The sequence below is a fragment of the Phocoena sinus genome, chromosome 13, assembly GCF_008692025.1.
Source record: "Phocoena sinus isolate mPhoSin1 chromosome 13, mPhoSin1.pri, whole genome shotgun sequence".
Lineage (NCBI taxonomy): Eukaryota > Metazoa > Chordata > Mammalia > Artiodactyla > Phocoenidae > Phocoena > Phocoena sinus.
In genome coordinates, this window is record NC_045775.1 from 58,989,311 (window position 1) to 59,012,806 (window position 23,496).

The 23,496-nt window shown below is 46.7% G+C and overlaps 1 protein-coding gene across 3 annotated transcripts in view; it reads left to right on the plus strand.

Moving 5' to 3' along the window:
* Positions 1–23,496, plus strand: part of ANTXR1 (ANTXR cell adhesion molecule 1) — a 244,359-nt gene that overhangs the window by 195,924 nt on the left and 24,939 nt on the right. Inside the window, exon 18 of one of the 3 annotated variants that reach the window (XM_032652790.1) lies at positions 5,558–5,923. The exons of the other annotated variants lie outside the window; for them this stretch is intronic. Coding sequence (XP_032508681.1) covers positions 5,558–5,608 — 51 coding nt within the window. The 3' untranslated portion in view covers positions 5,609–5,923. Of the gene's footprint in view, positions 1–5,557; positions 5,924–23,496 lie in introns of those variants that run through there. 3 annotated transcript variants of the gene reach the window in all.

Below are 23,496 nucleotides of genomic sequence, written 5' to 3' on the forward strand. Positions count from 1 at the left end.
AGGAACTTTAAAGCCCTGATGCCAGGATCCCACCCCAAAGGTTCTATTTAATTTGTCTGTGATGAAGTCTGGATACTGGGATTTTAAAAGCTCCCCAGGTCATTCTAATGTGCAACTAGAGTTGAGAATCAGTGATCTGGTCCAATTCCCTATTTCTCATCCCAGGCAGCATCCTTTCTTTCCTTCCTGGAACAATTTGAAGGCAACTCTCCACATCCCTTCAAAACCTCTATGCCTGTGTCTCATAGGCATAAGGGAAATGGATGATTACAATCTTTATGTGCTCAAAGCAGTCCCTTTCTTCTCTGGAAGACGGTAAACATAGATCCTGCCTGCTACAATATTGTTACTGCTTGGATAAAGAGAATGGAAAAGAGAAAATATAACTCTGCCTCGTATGTCTTTTCTGGATGGAATTCAGTCAAAATATCAACCCGCCTAAACCCTCCTCAGCTTTAATGCCCCACCCCCTTCACGTGCTCTGGGAGGAGCCACTGGGGTTGGATGTCTTCTTTGTTTTCAGGTTCTTGGTTTCTCCCAGATCTGGCATTGGGAGGCTGGTACATTCCATTACTATCAGCAAGAACAAAATACTAAGGCACACTCTGAGCTTGTTTTGCAAGGCTGGGCCTCATGGCAATCAGAAGAGATCCAGGAAGCACACACGTAGACGTATATAAACAACGTTTGAAACTCATCTGAAGCACAGCCCTGGAGGTTGTGAAATCCTCTACCGGAGCTCCAGCCCCAGGGCTGCCGTCTGCACAGCTGTTTCCAATAAGGGAGCTGAGTCGGTCACATGGGTCCCTGTGGCTCCCTACTGTTGCAGAGGCGAGGATGATCTGGGCAGGTTATCTCCAAGGGGAGAGAGCACCCTCAGCCCAGTCCTTCGAAAGCAGATGAGCCTCCTGAAACATAAGCAGACTCAGAGAAAGTGTCCACACCCTGTTTCCCCCTCCTTTCTCCCTTCTCCACATTCCCTGCACTACCTCTTCCTTCTTTGCCTTGGCTGCCTTCCCTCAAACATCCTTTCATCAAATTTCATCTATTGTGCCCCCCGCTAAGAACTCATCGCTGGGCTGGGCACCAGGGATGCCAACTAGAATACGACTTAATTCTGGCTTCCTAGAGTTCAGCGTATGAGTTGAAAGAGAAGAGAGCATCAAGCATTGTACTGATTGCAGATGGTTATAGAAGCACAAATCCATTCACAAGAACAAATCCATTTTACAGAGCAGAAACTGAGACTCAGGGGAGGTTATTAACTTTCCCAAGGACACACAGTTGGGAAGGGGCAGATCTAGGGCTTAATTCAGGACTATCAGATTTGAAGTCCACACTCAGAATTCCTTAAGTCCTTCATGCATTCAACAGATACTTGCTGAACACTTTCTATGAGACGAGCACTGAGTTTGTGCTGGCCGCTCATCGATTAGTAAGCTGTGTCCCTTCCCTTGAGAAGCAGGGACAAACTGTTAAGGCCCCAAACACCATCCTGTGTGAAAGGCTCTGTGGGGAATGTGAGAGGTGGGGGGAGTATGCCCAGGAAGGGCATTTCACCAGCCTTGGTGTCAAAACTGACTTCTAGAAGTGGCATTTAGGCTGAGACCAGAGGAGAGTAGTGGAGGGAGGCTCTTCTGTGAGAGGGAAGCTTGAACAAGGATCTGGAGGTGGCCTGTGGCCCCTTCGGGGGACATGAGGAGCGGGGCTTGGTGGAGGACAGTGCGAGGCAGCCAGCGGAGGAGCGGGGAGAGGGGTCAGCGTGGCTGCTGGCCGTGGAGCCCACTCTGGGGACAGTGGAGAATCACCACCAAGTGTTTTAGGCAGAGTTGTGGTCAGATTGTACTTTAGAAAAGTCATGCTGGCTGCGGCGTGGAGATGGTGGCATCCTGACCGGAGGCAGTGACAGGAGGAGGAAAGAGTCTGGATTCAGGGGAGGTCGTGGAAACAGAATGACTGGATTTGGTAACTGGCTGGTGTGGAGGATGAGAGAGGGGGCTGTCAAGGAGGACCTCCAAGTTTTGATCTGAGCCGGCTGTGACGTCGTTCACCAGGATGGGGGCACAGGAAGAGCTTTGGGAGGGAAGATGAGGGCTTAGCTTTTCAACTTACCGAGGTTGAGGTACCGCGGAGCGCCTAGAGCACAAACTTTCAGGAGCTGCTCACTCTCGGGGTCATGTACGCGCAGCGTGGGCACCTGCAGCACCTAGATGCCCACTTGTGTCGCCCAATCTGTGCAGGAGGCAGTTTTGCCCTGGTGAGAGTTCTGAGCTGGAGGCAAGGATTTGGGCATCATTAGCGTGGCGGTTGAGACCAGTGTGAATAGATGCAGAGCCCAGGGAGAGTATGGAGAGAGAGAAGGGAAATAGGTTAAGTGCTGAACCCCCAGGGTCACATCCTTTGAGTCGAGGTGAGGAAAGAAAAAGGAGAAGAAGAAAGAAGGAAACTAAGAAGGACCAGCCAGAGAAAGAGCAGGTGTGACAGGAGAGTCTGGGGTCATGGAAGCCAAGGGAAGATGGCACATCACGGAGGAGGGTGGGGTCAACAGGGTCAAGTATGGGAAAGTTAGATACAAGCCGACAAGTCCTCTAATTAGATTAGCAGTAACAAGGTCCTCGTGGCCTTGGTGACCTAGGTTCAGTGCAATGATGGGGGCAGGAGTGAAGCTTAGTGGAAAACGGGTGGGGAGAGCCAAAGCAGTAGCTGGAGGAGAGCTGGAGTTGACAGAAGCTCTTTGTTTGTTTAGGATGAAGGGCTTGAGAATGATTAAGTGCTCATGACAGAAGCCCAGGAGGGGAAGAGGCTGAAGAGCTCATTGATGGAAGGAAGGAGCCCCTAGGAGGACTTAGATGACCTACAGCCTAGGAAATGCCACTCTTCCTTAGTGATCTGGGGGGCAGAGCCCAAGATGGGCTCTCAGGTATGGGTGAGAGGGCAGGAAGCTGAGGCACCCATTCGATGGCCTCTGTCTTCCCTGTGATAGGCTAGCCAAGTGGGACAGGTGAAGGTAAAGTGAGGAGAGGAAACCAGCCCCACCTTTGGAATCCCATCCCTCCCGCACATCAAGCACTTTCTTCAGTTCCAGGGTGGGTGTCTCCACTTCATGCAAGAAACATGGTAATTTGGGATGCAATGTTACAAGCAATTCACTTCAAAACTCCACCCCCAAGAGAACCCACTGTTGGTCCCTTGTCTATATCGCTGTATGTTATATTCCTCGGTGGCAGAATGGAAATAATGACCTTCTCTACCCATGACACCTAAAGAGCAGTGGTAACTGCTTTGGGACATTTTGTTTTGTTGTTTTGTTTTGTTTTGTTAATGGAGGCCTCCCACTTCTCCAATAAGTTAATACCGTAATATCTAACAAGTACCAATAAACTAGTTTTATACCAGGTTATAACTGGCTACTTAAGAGTGGGATCCTTGTCATATATAAATATTGTGGCATAGCCCTATGTTTCATAGACGAAGCCATCAATAAATATTCTTGATCAGGATTAAGTTAAAGCAACCATTCTGGAGTTAGTCCCTCGCTCTACCAGGTACTGGCGGGATTACTCTTCAGGTCACTCTAATCTTTAAGATCACTCCCATTTTCCAAAGAATCGTTTGCTGGGCACACAGGCACCTAAATGTGCAGGCCGTGCCCTGTGACAGAGGTCCACCCTGAACACCACTGGGCAGGTCAGCCTCCCTGGGACAGGCATGCATCCTACCTCAGAAAGGGGTGCATTTTTCCTGATTCACACAAAGGCACCATGTGAGCTAGTGGTGACCCCCATCATTTGAAAATAGAAAGCAATGCATTTCCTCCCAAGGATTGCTTTAGATACCTCTGAAAATATTGCCCCATCCAACGGGTTGCCCCAACTTTGCCATTCCTTGTAACATCCTTTCCAGCATTTCTTGTCCTCACTAAAAAAGCATTTACATAGTTAATAGAGTTTTTACCCTGTATGATTATTCTTTATTCAGCTGTAATCATACATGTATATAACTTAGTGTCTAATTCTTTCATTTAATGTTATCCCTATAAGCATAAGGGGGAAGCAATTTTTCAAATTACTAGGCAATTAAAATCATTAAAGCCACTGTTTTATCTGTGCTAAGACATTCCTTCTTGACTACTGGCAATTTTAAAGCACATGGGTGTCTGTGTAAAGACATGAACATCCCCATTTGAACTGCTTGTTGGTGAAACAACAGATCCAACTGCATAAATATCAGAACATTCTAAGACACCCCCCAACAACGTGGTGAAAATTGATGACTTGGGCAAGTCCCAGCACCCAGAATACACACGGTCGGTTGGTTGACATTCTGTGGAAAGTTCACGTGATCCTGCAGCTCTCATCAGTTATTTCCCTTTCACAGAAAAACCTTTTGCCTTTGAGACTCCTCCCATCAGTTTTCCTCTGAATTTTCTTCACAGCATCTCTAGTAAACTCCTCTGTACTGACAACACTGATCGGCGAAAATAAGATGAGTAGAGGAAACCCAAGAGCAGGAAATCTTTACTCAACCTGTTAAGTATGCTCCTTATTAGCAAATACTGCTGAAGTGCTGGGAAGGGCTCCATGAAAAAGGCAGACAAGCATGAGACCTCAAAGAACAGACGGCTGGTTGAGGAGATAGAAGAGATGGTGGTCAAGGTAGTTCCCGGGGTAGACCGAGACAGAGCTGAAGGGAACGAGAGCCACAGAGGAAGGGCAATCGCTGGCAGCCTGAGAGGATGGGATGCCTTCTCCAGGACTGGTAGGACTTGAATTGGGCTTTGGAGGGAAGTCGGGACTTAGTCAACAGACAGGATGTAGAAACGTCAAGGTAGCAGGTTTCCAGGACCAGCTTGCAGCCCATAAAGGCCAACCTGTGGAGTGAAAGGAGACATCTCAGGATGGAGTGCAAGGGATGGGTGTACCTCATAAGGCTGGAGGGGGAACAAGGATGAGATTTTACCACCCTGATGATCAGACTAAAAAATTTAGACTATAGCCATTTTCAGCTAATCTTCATCTGCGATAAATATTAGAGTGCCAAATTAAAGGGGTTTTTAAAATTTTATTTATTTATTTATTTTTGGCTGCGTTGGGTCTTTGTTGCTGTGTGTGGGCTTTCTCTAGTTGCGGTGAGCGGGGGCTGCTCTTCTTTGCGGTGCGCAAGCTTCTCATTGCGGTGGCTTCTCTTGTTGCGGAGCACGGGCTCAGGCGCCCGGGCTTCAGGAGTTGTGGCACGTGGGCTCAGTAGTTGTGGCTCACGGTCTCTAGAGCTCAGGCTCAGTAGTTGTGGCGCACGGGCTTAGTTGCTCCACAGCATGTGGGATCTTCCCGGACCAGGGATCGAACCCGTGTCCTCTGCATTGGCAGGCAGATTCTTAACCACTGCGCCATCAGGGAAGCCCCTAGAGTGCCAAATTATATTGTATTTTAAGACATTTAATCGCACACAGATTTTCTCAGAAGTTTTGCAAAGCTCTGGTTTAACTAGATATTAATAGAGTTTTTAATTGTTTTTAATGTATATAGAAAAATTGGCCATAGGCGTCTTTGTCTTGCAGAACAGCCAGGTTAAAATCGTTCTACCAGGCACAAGAACTCTATGGATGTAATGTGTTGGTAAATCGTTAATGGGCTATGGTAGCGGTCCAAGCACGGATCATGAGGCTTGAATGTAAATGGTGACATCAGGAATAAAAAGACATAGATGAAGGTGGCACTCTCTGAAACTGGTTGCAACATGACACGGAGAAAGAGAGGGATCGTTTGCACCTCGAGAGACCCAAGTTAAATTCCCAGCGCTGCCCAGGAGCCTCCGTTACATTAATCAGCCTCACTGAGCTTCAGTTTCCTCATGCGTCAAAGTTATCCAGTAATCCCTACTTTTGTAGATGTTGTCAGGATGAAATAAAATGACAAGTGTAAATAATTCAAATAGATGGGAGTTCATTTTCTTCCCTTCTTTCCCCTGAAAACTGCAACTGATTTCAGAGAAGTTTCGTTAGATCTCAACATGTGTGGAAAACTTCTTCTCAAAATTCATCTCTCATATTTAAATCAGCAATGACCAAAAGAATCAAGTTATTGTATTAAAATCTTTATGTGAAGGTCAGTTCCTTCTTGCACAATAGATAATAAGCTTTATATTGAGTCTTTTCTTAGTCACTCTGCTCTTTAATTCAATTCACAGAACTGCTGGAAAAGTAAACATTTCTGTCTAAACATAGGGAAAAAAAGTTTTGCATAGAATATATTGGTTTATACTTTGAGTAAACAGGGATCTTCAAAATGTCTATTGGTGCCTGACACCGGGCTCTAAGTCCCCAACAGATTTGGAGAGAAAGTCCCATTTGCTAGCCACTGACTTCTGACCTTTCATAAACTTTTGTACGAGTAGATCATTTAAGATAAAGGGGAAAAAAGCAAATCGTAGGAAATGCGAGAGGGTGTGATTTATTTTGTCAGAGCCCCTTGCCTGGATGTTTGAATTCTCAGTAGAATTTATTCAGTTCTCACCCTTGGAAATCTCTCCTTCACTGTCTCATTGGAGAGGAACATGAGGACTTAGAATTCTTGGCTTACTTGCCTGAATTTACAACAGAAAACGTTCAAGACATCCTCTGTCCACAGCAGAAACCAAACTGTACCCAAAACCTGCAAAGTTAACTTTTTTCAGAGAAGTTAAACCCAAAGTTGATGCTGCAAAATATACCATCTTGAGTTGTTTTTTTTTATTTTGCACCACTTCCTGCTCCCAGGAGGAGGTCTCTTTAAATAAATACATGTGAAGGCAACTGATGTGGTTGAAGTCTCTCCCTCCTCTTCCAATCCCCCATAATCTAACCCTCTTTTTCCACACCCATACATACTTCCATACTCATCATCATCACCATTTTATAGCTTAGCTGATGACTTTCACCTTTGAATTGCCTCATCTCCCAAACAGCTGCAGCAACAGCAGGTCAAGATCTGGTATCAAGTTGCAGAGAGCAAACAGGAGAATTAAATACTAGGGGCGGAACAAGGCAGGGCTAGGTAATAAAGACACCCCTCTTGAAATTCTCTGATCTCATTTTTTTCCTTCCAAACAGAGTCAGGATTGAGGGAGATCGGGCTTGATTCTAGGGTCAAAATTTCACCCAAGTGTGTAATGTTGTAGGAAGTTTTCTACTTTGTTCCAATGTGATGTCTATGTCTAGCCACTTGGCTGCCATGGGCCTCCTCCTCCAGCTGAGGGCATTAGAAAAGATCATCTCTAGGGGATCTACAGCTCTGCAATAGACCTCAACTGAGATTGATTCTAACCCAGGCTGCTGGGGAGTTCTGTTCTGGCCCGAAATTGTTGTGTTGAGTCTTACATGGCAGAATCTGACTTAGGAGATCACCTTCCAGAATTCATAGTGTGGAGAAGAGCCAGCCTGCTGTAGACATCCACACGCGTGCCCGTCTTCTCCCGTCATCCCCATGAGCACCCCACCTCAACCTGACCCTCAGTCTCAGGAACGGATTGGGGATTCCTCATGATCCCAGTCCTTTCACGTTCAAAGTAAGGAAACTGAGGTCCAGAAAGGTGATGAAGAGAACTCTAAACACTCCCAAGTACATTTTCTCAGTTGCTCCCCATCACTACCTTACTTATGTCCTATTTTCATATTAGGAAGATTAATGCTCTCATAAGAAGACCCTTGCTCCATTCAAGGTCACAAAGGGAATTAGTGGAAGTGGCAAGACCAGAACCCACCAGCCCTACACTGCCTGGCTCTCCTTGAGTCCTCACCCCAGGCCAGGAGAAGAGGGTGGGGGTCACGACTGGGTTTGATCTCTTAAAGAAAAGGTAAACCAGGCCGAATTTTGGAAGGTACAGCTGGTCCCTGCCACCCAATCTCCTTCTTTCTTGTCCTCCTACCTTCTCCCACCTCCCAACGCTGTTCCATTTTTATACCCTGCCCAAGATGACGTACCTGCCGATTGCCCTCCCACAGTGACCTGCCCTCCCATGCAGTGTTCTGTGTTCCCAAGTTACCTCATATTTTCTCTCCCTGATTCCACCTCTGCCTACCTCCCCCTTTACCACCAACACTGTATCTAAGACAGAGTACACCCATGCATTCGACAAATAGGTCTTGAGCTCCTACCCTACCACAGGTACCACGCTAGGCAGCAGGGATTTAGCATGAACGAAGCAAAGCCCCTGCCTTCGTGGGGTGTACATCAGAGTAGTCAGAAAAGCACTAAACTAGAACTTAATGTAATAAGTGGTATGGAAGTATGGGGAGCATTTGAGGTTCCATGAGAACATAGAGCAAGGAGATTTAACCCAGACTAGGGGACCAGGGAAGACTTTGAAAAGAAGAGACCATTGGGCTGAGACCTAAAGGATGAGCTCTCCTGGCGAAGTGAGGCAAAGGCCTTTTGGTTGGAAGGAATAGCATGTGTGAAGACCCAGATGAGAGGAGCTGCGAGAGGAGGCCTAGGCTGACAATGGAGTGGGGGAGAGGAAAGCAGTCATACCCCACCTCTGAACTCTGCCTTCTCCACCCTTTTGCCTGCTCACATCTTTCGGGTACCCAGCCCTCAGCCTTCCGAGGCTCTCCCCTGATTCTTGCTCATTGTCTGGCCCCTCCCTCCTCCTGGGCTCACAGCTACTGCCACAAAATTTCACACCATTTTAATTTAAAGCCAGTACTGATGTTTCACTCCCTGAGTAAGCCGTAAATGATTTGTGGAAAGGGACTATGGCTCCTTTTTTTTCTTTTTACTTTCCCTCACAGCACTGAGGACATGGCTCAATTTATTTTCTTGTGCTAGGGATTATGACTTTTTCTGCAACCCCCAGGTGTTCACAGCTGTTTGTAAACTTTTATCATGTTCCCTTCGTAGGCAACCACATTTCAGTAGTGGGCAAAGATGTCTCAGAAAAAACCCTGCCTTTAATAAAGACAGAGGGTTCACACTGTCTTCTAGGGGCATCTTCAGACAAACTTTAAGGGTTATTCAAACAAACTTTCATTATAATTGCAATTCATAATTTTTGGTATTGCCGTTTATTAATAACTTTGAATTTTCCTTTAAATTGTTTGAAATAGAAAATTTGAGAGAAAAACTGCTCTCTGACTTTACTAGTCTCACTTTATAAGTTCATTCTTGTGATACTTGTTTAATGTTTTAGTGTTTTTCCATTTTTTCTTTTGGCTAAGACCATCGAGGGCAGAGTTATGTTCAGAATCCACATGACAGCAGAGTTAGCTTTGGGGACACTCACTCCACTAGCTTTCATCACCTTTGTGAATTCCTGCATCCCCCCAACATCTGGATTGGGTCACCCCATTAAACAGCGTGGCCCTGGCCGCTGACACCCAGGCACTGGCCTCAATCCCTGGCGTACCTACTTGCCAAGGCCTCTGCAACTCCGACTTGAATACAAGCTCTAAATGGGAGAAAATCTTGTGTAAGCTTTTCCATATTCTCTACTGCTCACTCAAGGTGATCTGTAATGGGAAACTCCTAAATGTCACAGAGTCTGGAAAATTGGACATCATAACAGACATCCATGCCCCCTTAGTGGAATAATTAATAAAAGTGGGCCCACTGGAAAGTCCACTGCGGAATCATCCCTGTTGTTATACAAGACAGTGTTTCCCTTCTTTCTCTTTCTAGCAAGGGAAGTAGTTCTGACCAAGCAGGGTTGGGTTTCTTAGGCATGGAGGCAGAGAGAAATGGAAAGGAGAGTATTTTCCCATTGGTGGTGGGAACGAACTTACCAGAATTTATGCAGCCATGGCCTCGGTGCCCCACCGTGTCTGCAGGCCCAGGGAATGCCATGTGGTCCTCCAGAGATGGCTGAGGTAACCGCAGAACTGAGGCCACCTTCTGTGCTTGTAAACAGCATCCCTCCAAAACAGGAATAAGCAACGAGAACTCCCCACAGCCCCTGGTCCCCACTGCACACCCTTAAGCTACACTAGCTTGTTCTGCACTAGATCCTCTGTTGGTGGCCTGAAGTTGAAAATGTGTTTGCTAATGATTCCAAACAGAAGCTCCTAGCAAAAACTTGGCCTTACAAGTAATTAGCATCACACACGCCAACAACCCACATGACTGCATCCCATACCAGGCCACTAATAAGCAACGTGGCCGGAGGCTTCCAAAAGACTTAACCTGCCTGCGTGAAAACTCCAGTTTCGCCCAGCAATGTTGATGTGCTCTCAAATTACTGTAAACGCTAATGCTGAAACGATTGTTTGGATCCTCAGAGTGTCCTCCACAGCCAGGCTTCGATGCTTGTCCTTTGTAAAACTCACCGATCTATGTCCCAAAAATCCAAGACTCTATAATTGATTTATGAGTCAAAGGAGAACAATGATTTTTGGGTAACTTTACTCCATAATAATTTTCTTGTGCCCTGAAGCTCATTCCACTGATGTGTTTAGTTCTAACCCATTTCCAAGTTTGATATTTTTAAAGGCAACAGTTTGATTATTGAAATTCTCTAGCTTTGCAAACCATGGACCAAACTGTCCCACCCTGAAGAAGCACAGCTTCTCATAAATCTTCCCCTGAAACACAGGGTGAGAGGAAAGGGACATGATTTGATTTTAAATGAGTAAGCCTCCTAATTATCACTTCCAGAGGAGAGGTAGATAGACAGACAGACAGGCACAGTTTCAAATAGTTTTACATGTCTTAAAGAATCTATAGAGATCAGAAGGTAAATAAATTTCCATGACAGGCATTTATGGGGTTGGCCCAAAAGTTCGTTCGGGTTTTCTGTAGCATCTTAGGGAAAAACCCGAACGAACTTTTTGGCTAACCCAATAATTTAGAGTCTCAAAATAAATTTTATTTTAGGCCCTTCACTGGCCAGTGGAAGAGTCAACTAGGACTTTTCTTCAGCTGTGAAATAACAGTAGGCAACTTAGTGGGATTACAAGTGGAGTCATGCTTTACAAAATTATTCGTGACCTCCCCTTTCAGCCCCACAAGTAGCAAAAGATCTTGAACACCTCAAAAGTAAAGTCTAGGGCTGCACTATCGCACAAGGAAGCCCCTAGCCAACATCGCTCTCGAGCACTTGAAATGTAACTAGTCAGAAATGCCACATCCTGTACGCGTGAAAGGATTTTCAAAGATGTAGCATGAGAAACAGAATGTGAAATAACTCTTTAGTTATTTTTATACTGATCACATGTTGAAATGATAACATTCTGGACCTATTGGGTTCAATAATATAATATTATTAAGACTGATCTCACCCGTTTCTCTACTTTTTACAAAGGTGACTAATAGAAAGCTGAAGATCACCCATGTGGTTTGTGTGACATTTCCGTTAGCTGTGCTGGCCTAGAGGACTAGCCTGGAAGGCACTTGTGAGAAGAGGGGCAGCGTGATTTCATACAGGCCCTGACTCTTCCAACCGTTTCTATTTCGTAGACACAAGGAGAATTTCAGAGTTATGGGTCACTTCTGCCCTTCCCGGTTTTCTGTTAGATCAGCTGTGACTTTCTGCCTTGCTGGGCCTGTTCCTATCCCAGACTTCTTGTTCGTAGCCAAAAGTCTTGCGTGCTCCAAACCAGCAATGAAGGGTTTTGTTTCTAAGCTTCCCTCCACTATCTTCACAGGGAAGAAAGGGCCTGTTGCATTTAAAACTTTGTTCTAAATATTTGTACATTTATTGGATTATCTGCTTTACTTTATCTTTGACAGATTCCTAGAAAGCAAATATTATCCCCATTTTACCGAAAAGGAAACTGACTTGACTTGGGAAATAATAACTAGCATCTCCCAGGAGCCTCAGAATGTGTAATCATTTTGAATGCATTTCCTCTGATAACCCTTTGATGTAGGTGTTCTCATTCCCATTTTACAGAGGAGGAAATTCGCTTCACAGACGACTCAAGAGCTTAGGCGGATACATGGGAAAGCTAGCATTTATTTATTCATCACATTTATTCGTCGGGCTAAGCCCCTGTGAACCATGAGGCCGCGGTCCCTCCATGGAGTCTGCTCTGTAGGGTTCACAGCACCCAAGTGTTAAGTGCTACACCAAGAATTAAAGTAGGGTGGTGGGAGAGAAAGAGAACAGATACCTACCTGCGTGGTCAGAAAAGCCCTCTCTTTGGAGAGGCGGGCATTGGAGAGGTGACATTGAAGCTGAGGTCTGAATGACAAGCAGGAACTGGCCATGTCAAGGTCAGGGGAGGAACAACAGTGCAAAGCCTGCACAGCTGGAGAGAGTGTGGCTTGTTGGAGGACGTTAGAGGCCAGCGCAAGTCAAGTGCCATGGGAGATGGGAGGGCGGGGGCCAAGGCAGGCAGGGCTTGTAAACCAGGGATTGGATGTTACTCTGCGTGTAACGGGAAGGCTGCATGGAGTGGAGGGTTAGCAGAGGACGGACGTGATGTCATTCACGTTCTACCAAGACTGCCCTTGACGCGAGGGGGGAGAATGGATTGTAGGGGGTCCAGAGTGGAAACCGGGAGACCAGTGAGGAGCTGATTGCAACAGCCCTGGGGGAGAGGCAGTGGCGGTGACCTGCAAAAGGATGGAGAGGAAATGGTGAGGAGTGGATGGATTCTGAAAGTATTATGGAGATACAGCTGATGAGACTGGCTGATGGACGCTTCATCCCTCTTTTGACCTGACAGTCCCTCCAGTCCCCTCCACCTCCTGCAGTGTCCTTCCCAGCACACTCTGCCCTGGGAATTCGAATCCCCTTCGCCCAGGAGTGACCTCTCAATAATGCCCAGAAAGCAGAATGCAAGTCCAGCAGGGTGCCATTGTTTGTCACCCTTTGGTTTTGCTTTGTGGATGCACTGTCCTGCCTAGCTGTCACCTTCTTGACTGGTCATGGTGACCTTTAGAATCACGTGAAGATGAACAATGAGACCTTGCTGTAGTCCAGAATCGCTTCAACAGAAATGAAAGTGAAGTGATTCTGTTCTGTCTCATTTTGGGGCTGGCAGGAAGATGAGTCGTTTGCATATTTATTTGCCCTGCTGCCACTTGGAGACTGAAAAAGCAGAATGCATTGCCATATATGCCAATCATCAGCCAATGTCCCATGCACGCTTGGGCATAGCATGGGGTGGGCACTCCTGAGGAGGGGACCGAGGGGATGGGGAAGGAGCCAGGTGGTGTGTCAGAAAGTGATTGTTCGCTGCTGACAGTGAAAAGGAAGAAGAGAAAGATCATGGATGGAGGGGGTAAGCCAGAGGCCAGGCTTGGTCTGAAAAGACTGCAGAGAGGAGGTATGACTTCAGCTTTTCCTTCGAGGATGCTCAGGCTTTGGCTAAACAAAAAAACCAAGACCAACAGGGTCGCCAGTCAGCAAGTTCACACGTGCGTGCATATGTATATGCAACCCCTTCTCCGGCCGGCGAAAACATTTTCTTGGCGTGCGCTTTGAGCCTTCATTAATGCTTTCAGTGCTCAGGAATGAGAACTCTCCCTTCCTCACCTACCAGCCAGCCAGTCTTCCCCCAGGAAAACAGAGGGGGATCAACCGCAGCGGCAGGTGTTTGGCACGTCTGCATACACCCCTCACCCCCCTCGCTGATGTGAGGGAGTTCTGATTCCTTGACGGCAATGAACTACACCCCCTCTGAAACCTTCACTGGCTCCCCCTGCCTGCAGACAGATGTGTTTTGTGGACACTTATTCCCCAGCTGCTCATAGGTGTCAAATAAGTTTGGGAAACGCTGCACTTAACAATGTGAAAAAGGTGTTTTTTTGTTTTTTTTTTATCTGCAAGACCTCAAAGATGCTTTCATGAGCCAATGGCACTGGGAGTCTCCAAAGGGGAGCGATATATCATGTAGCATTTCCCAAACTTGAAAATGACTGCTCTGTTTTTATACAGCATCACTAGTGCCCTGTGGAAGGCACTTTGGGAAATGCTGGGCTAAGCGGCAGCGCTAGCAGCATAGCCCCGCACAGCCAGTAAGACTCTGCCTGCCTCTCCTCGAGCCCTGCACAAAGCAGCCTGCCCTTTGAGATGTTGTTTCAGCCAACAGGCCTCATGTATTCCAGCATCAGGACCTCCACTCACACCACGCCACAGCTCAAATTATCCTGGCCTTTCCTGTTCTCTCACTGTAACTCAACACAAGTCATATCTCCTCTAGAAAGCTTTGCCTGTCCCTCTCAGGACTCGGAGATGCCATCTGCCTCTGAGCCATCATCACATTCATTCGTGTCCCACTCATTCAGCATTTCATAGCTGGTTTCTCCCCCTTTCCATCTCAAACACCTCACATGGGATAGGTGTTCAACAAGAGGAGAAGCAGGAAGGCGGTTGAGAAGGACAAGGGAAGAGGCCAGGGAAGAGGAGGCCGGGGAAACGGAGGCGGAAGAAGAGGAGAGAAGAGCCCGGAGGTGACAGAGGAAAAGAGAATCCTCCAAGATTTCAGACATAGTACTTTTGCTGAGTGCGTGGGGCAGGGATGCAAAGCCAGGGAAGGCACCTCGTCTACTCTGCAGAAAAGAATATCCATTAGGTTCTCCTTCTATGACCACCAACCCCCAGGGAGGGGTCCTGTCCCCAGGCCCACGTTACTGAAGGCCAGTCCCCAACTGCAGGGCACCAGCTCTAACTGGAGGTGCCATACCTGAGAATGGCCCCAACTGTGACCCCTTAACGTAACTTATGTCTTAATAATAATTAATATGATAATTAGATATATAATTACACTATTAAAACAGCATATGTATCCCTTTCTTTGTTGCGTTTTGTAAACAACATAATACAATATACAATTAGTACTAAATATTAAACAAAATAAATAACCTACAAAGTACAAATTAACCCTAAAGCTGTTGCCCTAAGAGTCCTTTCCCTAAAGCTGGTGCCTTCCTTTTACACAGGAGGGGCCTGAAACCCACAGAGCAGCTTGAGCCTTGAATTTGGGCTTAAACCTTGACTTTGTAGCCTTGGGCACTCACTTCCTGGACCGCTTTAAGCTCTGCCTCCCTGGCCAGGGAGTCTGTGATCTCTTTCTCAGCCAAATGGCCAGCTGCCTGAGGTGGAGACGCAAGAAACATCCCCACGTCTGCTTTGTGCTTCTAACTCACACAAAACCGGCCGCCCCTTTTAACAAACCTGTTTTTCTGATGGGACCAGACCTTCCTTTATTTTCTTTTCTATACACTGAAAAAAAATGCCAAACAAAATGGGGTATGTTATAAACGAGGTGAAACAGACATCTTCCAAAAGTGCCCATCCTTGGTGAGATGTCAGTCCATTCCATCACCTTAGTTCCCTTCTGCAAAGGCCAGGGGCCCTGCCAGAGCCGCACCTTGGAAAAGCTCATGCTACGGAAGCACACGGCTCGGCTGGTTTGCCAGACCCCGTCTCTAACACTCTGTTGAATGCCCAGATGTATTTCTTTCATGCTTGTGCATACATTCCATTTCGGAGTGTCAGGACAACACCTCAGTCCGTCTCCCAAAAGTGGCTCGTGGAAAGAGCCTGAATGCCAGGAGGCCTGGGTTCCAGTCAGCGTTTCCTCTGACTTTTACAATTCGCGAGCAGATGACCATGCCCCAGGTGCCAGCAGCCATGGGACACAGCGGGGACGCTGGACCGCAAGCGCCGAGCGTAACGAGCTGATGCAGGCCGCAAGAGAGAGGTCAGTCCAGCTTCTCCGGTCCCTCCACCACCCCCCGAGGACGCACAGTCAGCGGGGTGAGCCAGGGCAGAACTGAGGCCAGAGCCAGAGCTGTCCACACTAGGTCACAGGCAGCCATCGGGGAAGAAGAGCTGCAAGTGTGTAAGGAACTGAGCATGTGTAAGAGCCCAGTCCAGGAGTGTGTTTCTAGGGCCTGTGAGGAGGAAGAAGAGAAAATGATGCAGGACACTCCAGGCTCAGGGAGACCAAGCCACTCCCTGGCCTGCAGGCTGGGCTAATTCCTCGTTACCAGCCCCTACAAAACTGGGTTTCTCTCCTTCTGAGCTCTGGTACCTGGTATGTGGCACAAGATGACTTGCGCGTGATCAAAATATAACTTTGGGGCTTCCCCGGTGGCGCAGTGGTTGAGAGTCCGCCTGCCGATGCAGGGGATGCGGGTTCGTGCCCCGGTCCGGGAAGGTCCCACATGCCGAGGAGCGGCTGGGCCCTTGAGCCATGGCCGCTGAGCCTGCGCTCCGCAACGGGAGAGGCCACAACAGTGAGAGGCCCGCGTACAGCAAAAAAAAAAAAAAAAAACCCTACCAATCAGAGAGCTTCTCTCTCAGTTTGGGTCTTTAACAGTGCAAATATCTGCACTGGGGAAATGGAAGTTGCCAGTCATTTATACTTAAGAATGCAGTTTGATACAGGAAGACTAGTTGCGGGGCTGAGAGGGTGTCGGGAAGGAGGGCTCACAAGAAAGAAAATGGCAGGCCTCAAGGTGGGGACACTTTTAGTGACTTGCCACGGAGACTGAGCCTACCAGGAGGTGAAAGGAAAATGGGAAACAAAGCCGATGTGTTTCAGAGCTTGCCTTTAGCACTCCCTCCTGCCACACAGTTTTTAAGAACCACTTCATTTTTAGAGCTAGAAGGCATCTTCAATACCATGAGAGTCTGTGGTTTTCAAACATTTCTGAGCCAAAAGGAGAAGGCCTTCTTTAAATGCAATCGTACCATAAGCTCAGTATGAAAAACAGGTAAGTGGAGATGATCTGGTTCTAGGCGGGCAGTGAGCCAGAAAACAAAGCGTGCGTACACGCACGCACAGTTTTCCCACAGTACTCTCCACACCTCCCCCTCAGAATTCCTAAGTGCTGTGAAACAGTGCATCCAAACACAGCAAGAGACCCACAGTTGTCCTCTGTCGTCACCATGTCTGTGAGGCTGGGCTCCAGAGGTCAAAGAAAATGGACCTGACTTTTCCCTCCCTCCATCGAGGATCAGACCTCCACTCCCCAAACTTCTCATCTATTCTGTAAATGTTTGCTAAATCAAAGAAAAGAGCCCTTTCATGGGGTCACTAAAGACTTCCCCTGAGTTTAATATGACCAACAAATATTTACTAAGTGCTGGCTACGCCCTTGACCCTGTGTAGGGCACTCAGAACAAATGGCTGTTGTCATTGCTACGTTCATCAACACTCTTGGGATGTTGTTTGTCCAACCTTCTCCGAACCATCTAAATTACCACTAAACATCCAGCCCACATCTGTCCATCTTTTCTCTAAATGTGCTGTGAGACACGCTGTGAAGTGATTTGTTGAAATGCAGATAAACTACATCTGTCAGCCCCCATCTATGATTCTGGTGAGACTTGCAAAAAAAATGAGGTTTGGCCCCAATTCACTCTTTGCAAACCTTGGCTCAAAGGGACGACCACTGCTTCCTGTCCTTGGAACTTACAAACCATCTGTGTAATGACCTGTTGTAGCTTCCTGCCAAGTACTGACATCCATTGCACCAGTCAGCAGTTCCCAACAAAAGTGCTTAGGGCCTCAGGACTTCCCATCCCTGCTGCTGGCCCAAGTCCAGGTCACAGAGATGGCTCCCTCATCCTCTTGCTTGTTACAGGAGTACAATGGGAAGCAGGGAGAGTTCAAATTAGTGCAATCATTTCTGTATAAGCAATACCAATCAGGGCTCAGAATGGCTTAGCTGAGAGCAGAAGAACAAAGACTTTACAGAGAAGCATGGCCAGGTTTGCCACCCAGCTCTACCACATGCTACCTGGGTTTGGTTAACTACCCTCTCTGAACCTGCCAGATGAGCCTCGCGGAAGGTTGTGAGGATTAAACGCAATACGGTCTATGAAGTGCTTAGGACGGTGGCTGGCACACGTCATGACTGTCACTATGAGAAACTGTTCTTGTTGATCAACTCCTTTAGCTCAGGGGTGGGACAGGGCAAGGAACAGGCCCAGAGGGAGGGTCTGTGTGTGAGGGGCATATTCACAGGTACACAATTCACTTATTTTTCTAGGCATCAGGAGGTATGCAGAAAAGACAGTCTTCCCTATAAAGTTTGGATTCTCATAGAGAAAGAATCATGAAAAAAATGTCTGTGCCCTTTCAGTCACGTGGTTTGTGAATTTGCTGTCCTCAGGTCAGGCTGAGATCCCAGAGTACTGGCCCCCAGCTGGTTCTGGAGCTACTTCTCAGAAGACCCATAGGTCTTCAGGGTGGCCCCTAACCCCCCAGATTGCTCAGTACAAGGGATTCAGTCTCCTTGAGCACTCTTAAGAAGACCCAGAGGAACCGAGAGAGAGAGAGACCCCTCCAAAGAAGTGTCCATCCAGGAGGCAAACGTTTTCACAATCCATGCTCCCAGCCCTCAAGGGAAAATTGCAGGAAAGTCACCCCACACCTTTGTTGATTAAAATTAAACAGGCAGGATTCAGCTACAGTGGATTGCAGAAGTCCTGGGTCCATTTCTAAAGCAAATTCATTTTTTAAATACTTGAGCTAAAGGCAATCGTAATAAATGACAGCTGGGAATTTGAAGTTTTATTTTCAGTTCTGAAAAAAATTAGGGAGTTGGGCATCCTTGTATTTTTTCATATTAAGGATAAATAAATAGGGAGATTCCATTGTGTTTTTCAGTCTAAAAAGCAATCAATTCAATATGCCGTTGTCACAGATTCGGACCCCTTAGATAGAGCCCTCCTCACTGGAGGATATGAAAGTGACAAGGGTAGGTTAAGAGAAGAAAGCTGCTGGGAAGGTCCCGGGAAAGGGGATGGTGCCTGCCAGCCTGCTCCCTCTCAAAGCACCTACTTCAGCCTGGGGCTCTGCTAAGAGGGGTAGCACTTCCAGCCTGGACTTTGACCAGCTTTCAGCAGGAGTCAGAGATCATAGCGGGAACAAAATCACAACAGCCAGGAACCCAGCATAGAAGGTGAAACCCAGCCGAGGACATCTGGCCTCTGTAACTTACAGCATTTAATAAAAGGCTAACAGAAAACCAAAGGCCTATTAAATATCCCTGCCCCACCTAGATCAGCACTTAATTGGGGTGGAGGGCCCTCAAGGGAGAAGGAATGTAAGTGGTCCCAAAGGCAAGAGAGACCTTGGTCTGAAAAGCTCAGGTCTAATTAAAACAAGCCAGGAGCCTTTATTGCTGCCCTGTGTTGACATCAGGAAACCCGTTTTTAGTTCTGCTAATGGTTACAATGTAGAGATTATTATGTTTTGTATTTCATGGACTTAATCAATGTTTAAAAGAATTAAACAAATGAGACCAAAGATCACAACTTCCTCATCCATCACAGATGGACAACTTTTCCCAGAGCCAGCCTCTTAAGAAGTCCCCAGTTCCCTTATCAGGGTTCTGGTAGTCCTACTATTATATTGGTGGCTTTGTCAGGGCAGTTCATAAGCCAAACGGACTGTAGGCCCCTGCTGTGATTAGAAAACTTCTCTGTGTAAATGTATCTCCCCAAGCTACCTACAGAAAGTCTCCAAAAGGAGAAAGGTTAATCTCTTTGCTTTAGGGACCTTGAATCTAGTTAATATCCCAACGTCCACCAACGTGAGGAACACGTGCACACGCACGCACACACACACACACGCATCACTGATGAAAATGGCTAAGAGTAGATCTTGTTCTTTATTTATTCACCATTTTTTATCACTTGTAATTGGGTCTTTTACCACGAGCCAGGCAGGCAGTGTGCTCTATTCTTACCTAACTCATCAACTTCATGTATCACAAACTTTTCGTGTATGTTGAAATGGTAGATGCCCTTGGTAATTGTGATTCAGTGGATCCAAGGGTTTGGCATCTGTGTGTTTAACAAAAAGCCCAACTGATGCTTGTGGCTGAGTAGCTCTCCTGGGAGGCCTCCCAGTTTGTCCCCAGCCTCCTGACTGAGGTGCCCCCAATCTCACGGCAGGTGGTATCTCATCACCGCAGAGCAGACTGGATCAGGCTGGTCACCTGAGGGAGGGGCAGTGTGACCTCCCAATGTGGCCTGAGAATCCATTCGCTTTCCCTGGGCAGTCACACAACTATCTCAATTTGACCAGACGGTCTGAAACCCCCAGATCCTCTTCACCCCGGCTGTGACTGAGCCAGGGGTCCCCCACGCCAGAATCAATTTTCTTAAGTGCTAGACCTGGCTTTTAATCCTAAATACCTAAATTATTTAACTTAGCTTATTGTTACAGCTTGTCCAGTCCCTTTAGCATCCTGGCTCCATTCTGCCATGCATCCGTCACAGCCAGGAGTCATGAGTACACATGGCAGAAAATGTCCGTGTACCCTGCTGTCCATTAGAGGCAGCAGCTGCCCAGACCAGCAGCTCTGTACTTGGCCACAGCCTCCTCCACCACCAGAAAGTTCCCCTCTCTTGTGAGGTTGAGCTCTTCCAGAATCAGCTCTATCCTTCCTGCGTATTTTTTTGAGCAAGCTTCTTAGCTACTGAAAACCAAAGAAGCCCACTCTAAGAAAATTTTTGTTGGAGAGAAACTCTTTCTCCTGAGGACAGTACCTTTTTCTGTTTATGAAATTCCCAGTTAGAGCCATGATTTAAAGAAATGGGAGGCTAACTTGAAGTCTATTTTGGTTAATATTCATGTTGGTGGTGGTTTCACCTATTGAAAAGGCAAAAATATTTAACCGAAACACCCACATCGGAAGCCCAGACAGTCCCACGGAGGGAGTCCAAGAAACCTTGGATCTGAGCCCTAACCTTCCCCTTTGTGGCTCAGTTTTTCCAGCCTATAAAGGGAGCAATGATTCCTGCTGCTTCCTCTTCACCCAGAGCTACTGAAGGGGTCTGCAAGATAAGGCCATGCTGGACTTTGAGTTTCTGGGGCAAAAATTAAACAGTTACAGTTGTAGCATCATCCTGTGAAATTAGGTTTCCTCACCCACCAAATGTTCCCACTGGTGCCTGGAATGATAAGCAATGCTTAAATTTGGGTAAAGAGAAAATTAACTGAGAGTTTTCTCATCTGTTGAGGAGCAACACGTCATTGCTTTGAAACCTCTGAATCTGAGACACGAGGGAAGTCACAGCTTCTATCTCTAACATAAAAGGCCTCCTTGTACTACATAAGAATTATAGGGCTTCCCTGGTGGCGCAGTGGTTGAGAGCCCGCCTGCCGATGCAGGGGACACGGGTTCGCGCCCCAGTCCGGGAAGATCCCACATGCCGTGGAGCGGCTGGGCCCGTGAGCCATGGCCGCTGAGCCTGCGCGTCCGGAGCCTGTGCTCCACAGTGGGAGAGGCCACGGCAGTGAGAGGCCCGCGTACCGCCAAAAAAAAAAAAAAAAAAAAGAATTATAAGTTATAACAATTGCTCTGAAAGCAGGTGTGTGTATTGCTCTTTATTTCTTTAAAACAACTTTTCAAAACATGTCTTCTGTGTCTTAGCTTCAGTCGAATGTGCTTCTTAGAATGGATTTCCGTAACAAGTAGTTGACTGTCCTCTGGTGGATTGTAAAGGCAGGGTCTATCATCTTCTCCCGGAGCAGAAATTGTTGGGGGCTGATCCTAGCTAACGATGAAACTAAAGGATCGAGTATTTGACCCCTGGAGATCCCGACACTCCAATGATTCCTCTCCCCTGTATCACATTTGTTTCGAGCCTCTTAAAGAGATCATCATTACCTCAGATACAAAGGGTGATTTTATGTGGTATGTCCTGAGAATACGGCTCATATGAACCATCATGATAGAATGAAGGTGCATTAAATAAAACATCATGTACAGAACAGAGAAGATGGATGGAGTGCCACAGAAAAGACTTAAGCAATATTCAACTATATGCTAAGTGGAAACATATGGGAAGGCAGGTTTTTTTTTTTTCAGTGTTTTTTTTTTTTTTTATGTAGTGTGGGGCTTTTAAATGACACTATACATTTATAACAGCTGCCTGTTGACCAGGAGTTATAGAGACCCTCCAATTACAGAGGACCAGAACTCGGTGGCCACTGTTCCCCAAAATAGTCATGTCCATTGAAATCAACTTAAAGACGCCTTTCAAAAAGTATCTATACAACTTTATGTCCCAGAACTGGGTCTGTGATGTCTGAGCTAGACTTCCTGGTGGGTAGAAGAACGTTCCAGCCCATTGCGTCAAAGGCCAAGCGAGGAGGTGGGAGTGGCTGGTCACACCAGAACACAATGGTTCTCTGCCGTGGCCACCTCTGCTTACGTTGCATCCAGCACCACCTTCACTTCCGTGGCCCGGGTCTCCCAAGACACTCATTCATTTGCAAGGTCACATCATTCAAAATCCTTTTCTGGTCTTCTTGTCATTCTTTTTGTCCAAGGTTTTTGGACTCAGAGCTTTGGTGTGAAATTGAATCTTCATTTAGTTCAGAATTTTTTCTTTACCCAGTGACAGAGTATGATGAGGTAATGTTTTCTGGCAGGCTGCCCAAGATTTGAATCCTTAAAAGTGAAAAACGTTGAGAGCTTAAAAAGCCAGTGTCAGATATTCTCTCAGTATTCTTGAGTAGACAGTGATGTTTTCCTAGTGTTAATTTCAGTGACAGAACTGTCATTATCCCTACCTGTCCCCACTGCAAAATTATAAATATATCAGTTATTCTCTATAACAGTAGTAATGAAATCTAGTAATAAAAAAAAAAAAAGACACCAGAAGACTGTCTTTTCCCCCAGAGACTATTTAGTAGGCTACTCTCTATCGGTCAGAACAAAAGCAGGCCAGAAAGGGGGTGGGGAATGACCCCAGAATCACTGGATGGTGAGAAAGGAGGCAAGGAGTGAAATGGTGTTGAAGGCACTTGACTAGTTTCCAAGATGGAGGAAGCATTCTTGTGATGCCTTAAACTAGAGCAGAACAGCACCATTGTCCCAGCCCTGGCATATCAAGAAGATAAACTTTTTAAAGGATTCTTCTCATTCACAAAAACGGATGTGTTCTGAGGTGGTGGGACTCTGACATTTGTGATCCATAAACCACTTTCGCAAGGCCCAGAACCTTCTCTGAAGTTTTATTTTGCATTAATTACAGTTTTATAATCACTTTCTAGAACTGCTCCTTTTTGCACTTTCAGATATAAGGAGAAATGGCATCTTTTCATTTATCTAAAGAAGGCATACATTTGTGATTTGTCTTCAGAAAGAGGCCCTTCCGTCTCCCCATGTTCCATACTTAGGGGGTCCCTGTGGTTCTCAGAGAAGCAAGGAAATGATTCTCTTCCAGCCCAGAGCAACTCTGACCTGGCATCAGGTCACCTCTATGCAGAAGGCCCCCTGAGGCCTGTGCTGGTGCGACAATGATCCACAGCTTGAGATCACTTCAGGGGTACATGGATAGGGAGGAAAGTTATATAGACAAGAATGACTCACTGACCAACAGCTTGGACACTGACAGATCAGAGGAAGGGCCATACCTTGCTCAGCCAGCTCTTCCTTGTAGATAACATTAGAAGCAACCTCCTCTGTCAATCTCACCCAAATACTGGCTGTGACTGTTCAGCTAGCATCTCCCTTTCTAAATCCCCTACAGTTTCCCTTCCCTTCCTACCGGTTTCTCTTTTTGGTTTGGTAAGTTTTCCCTCCTACTAATTTACCAACCTGG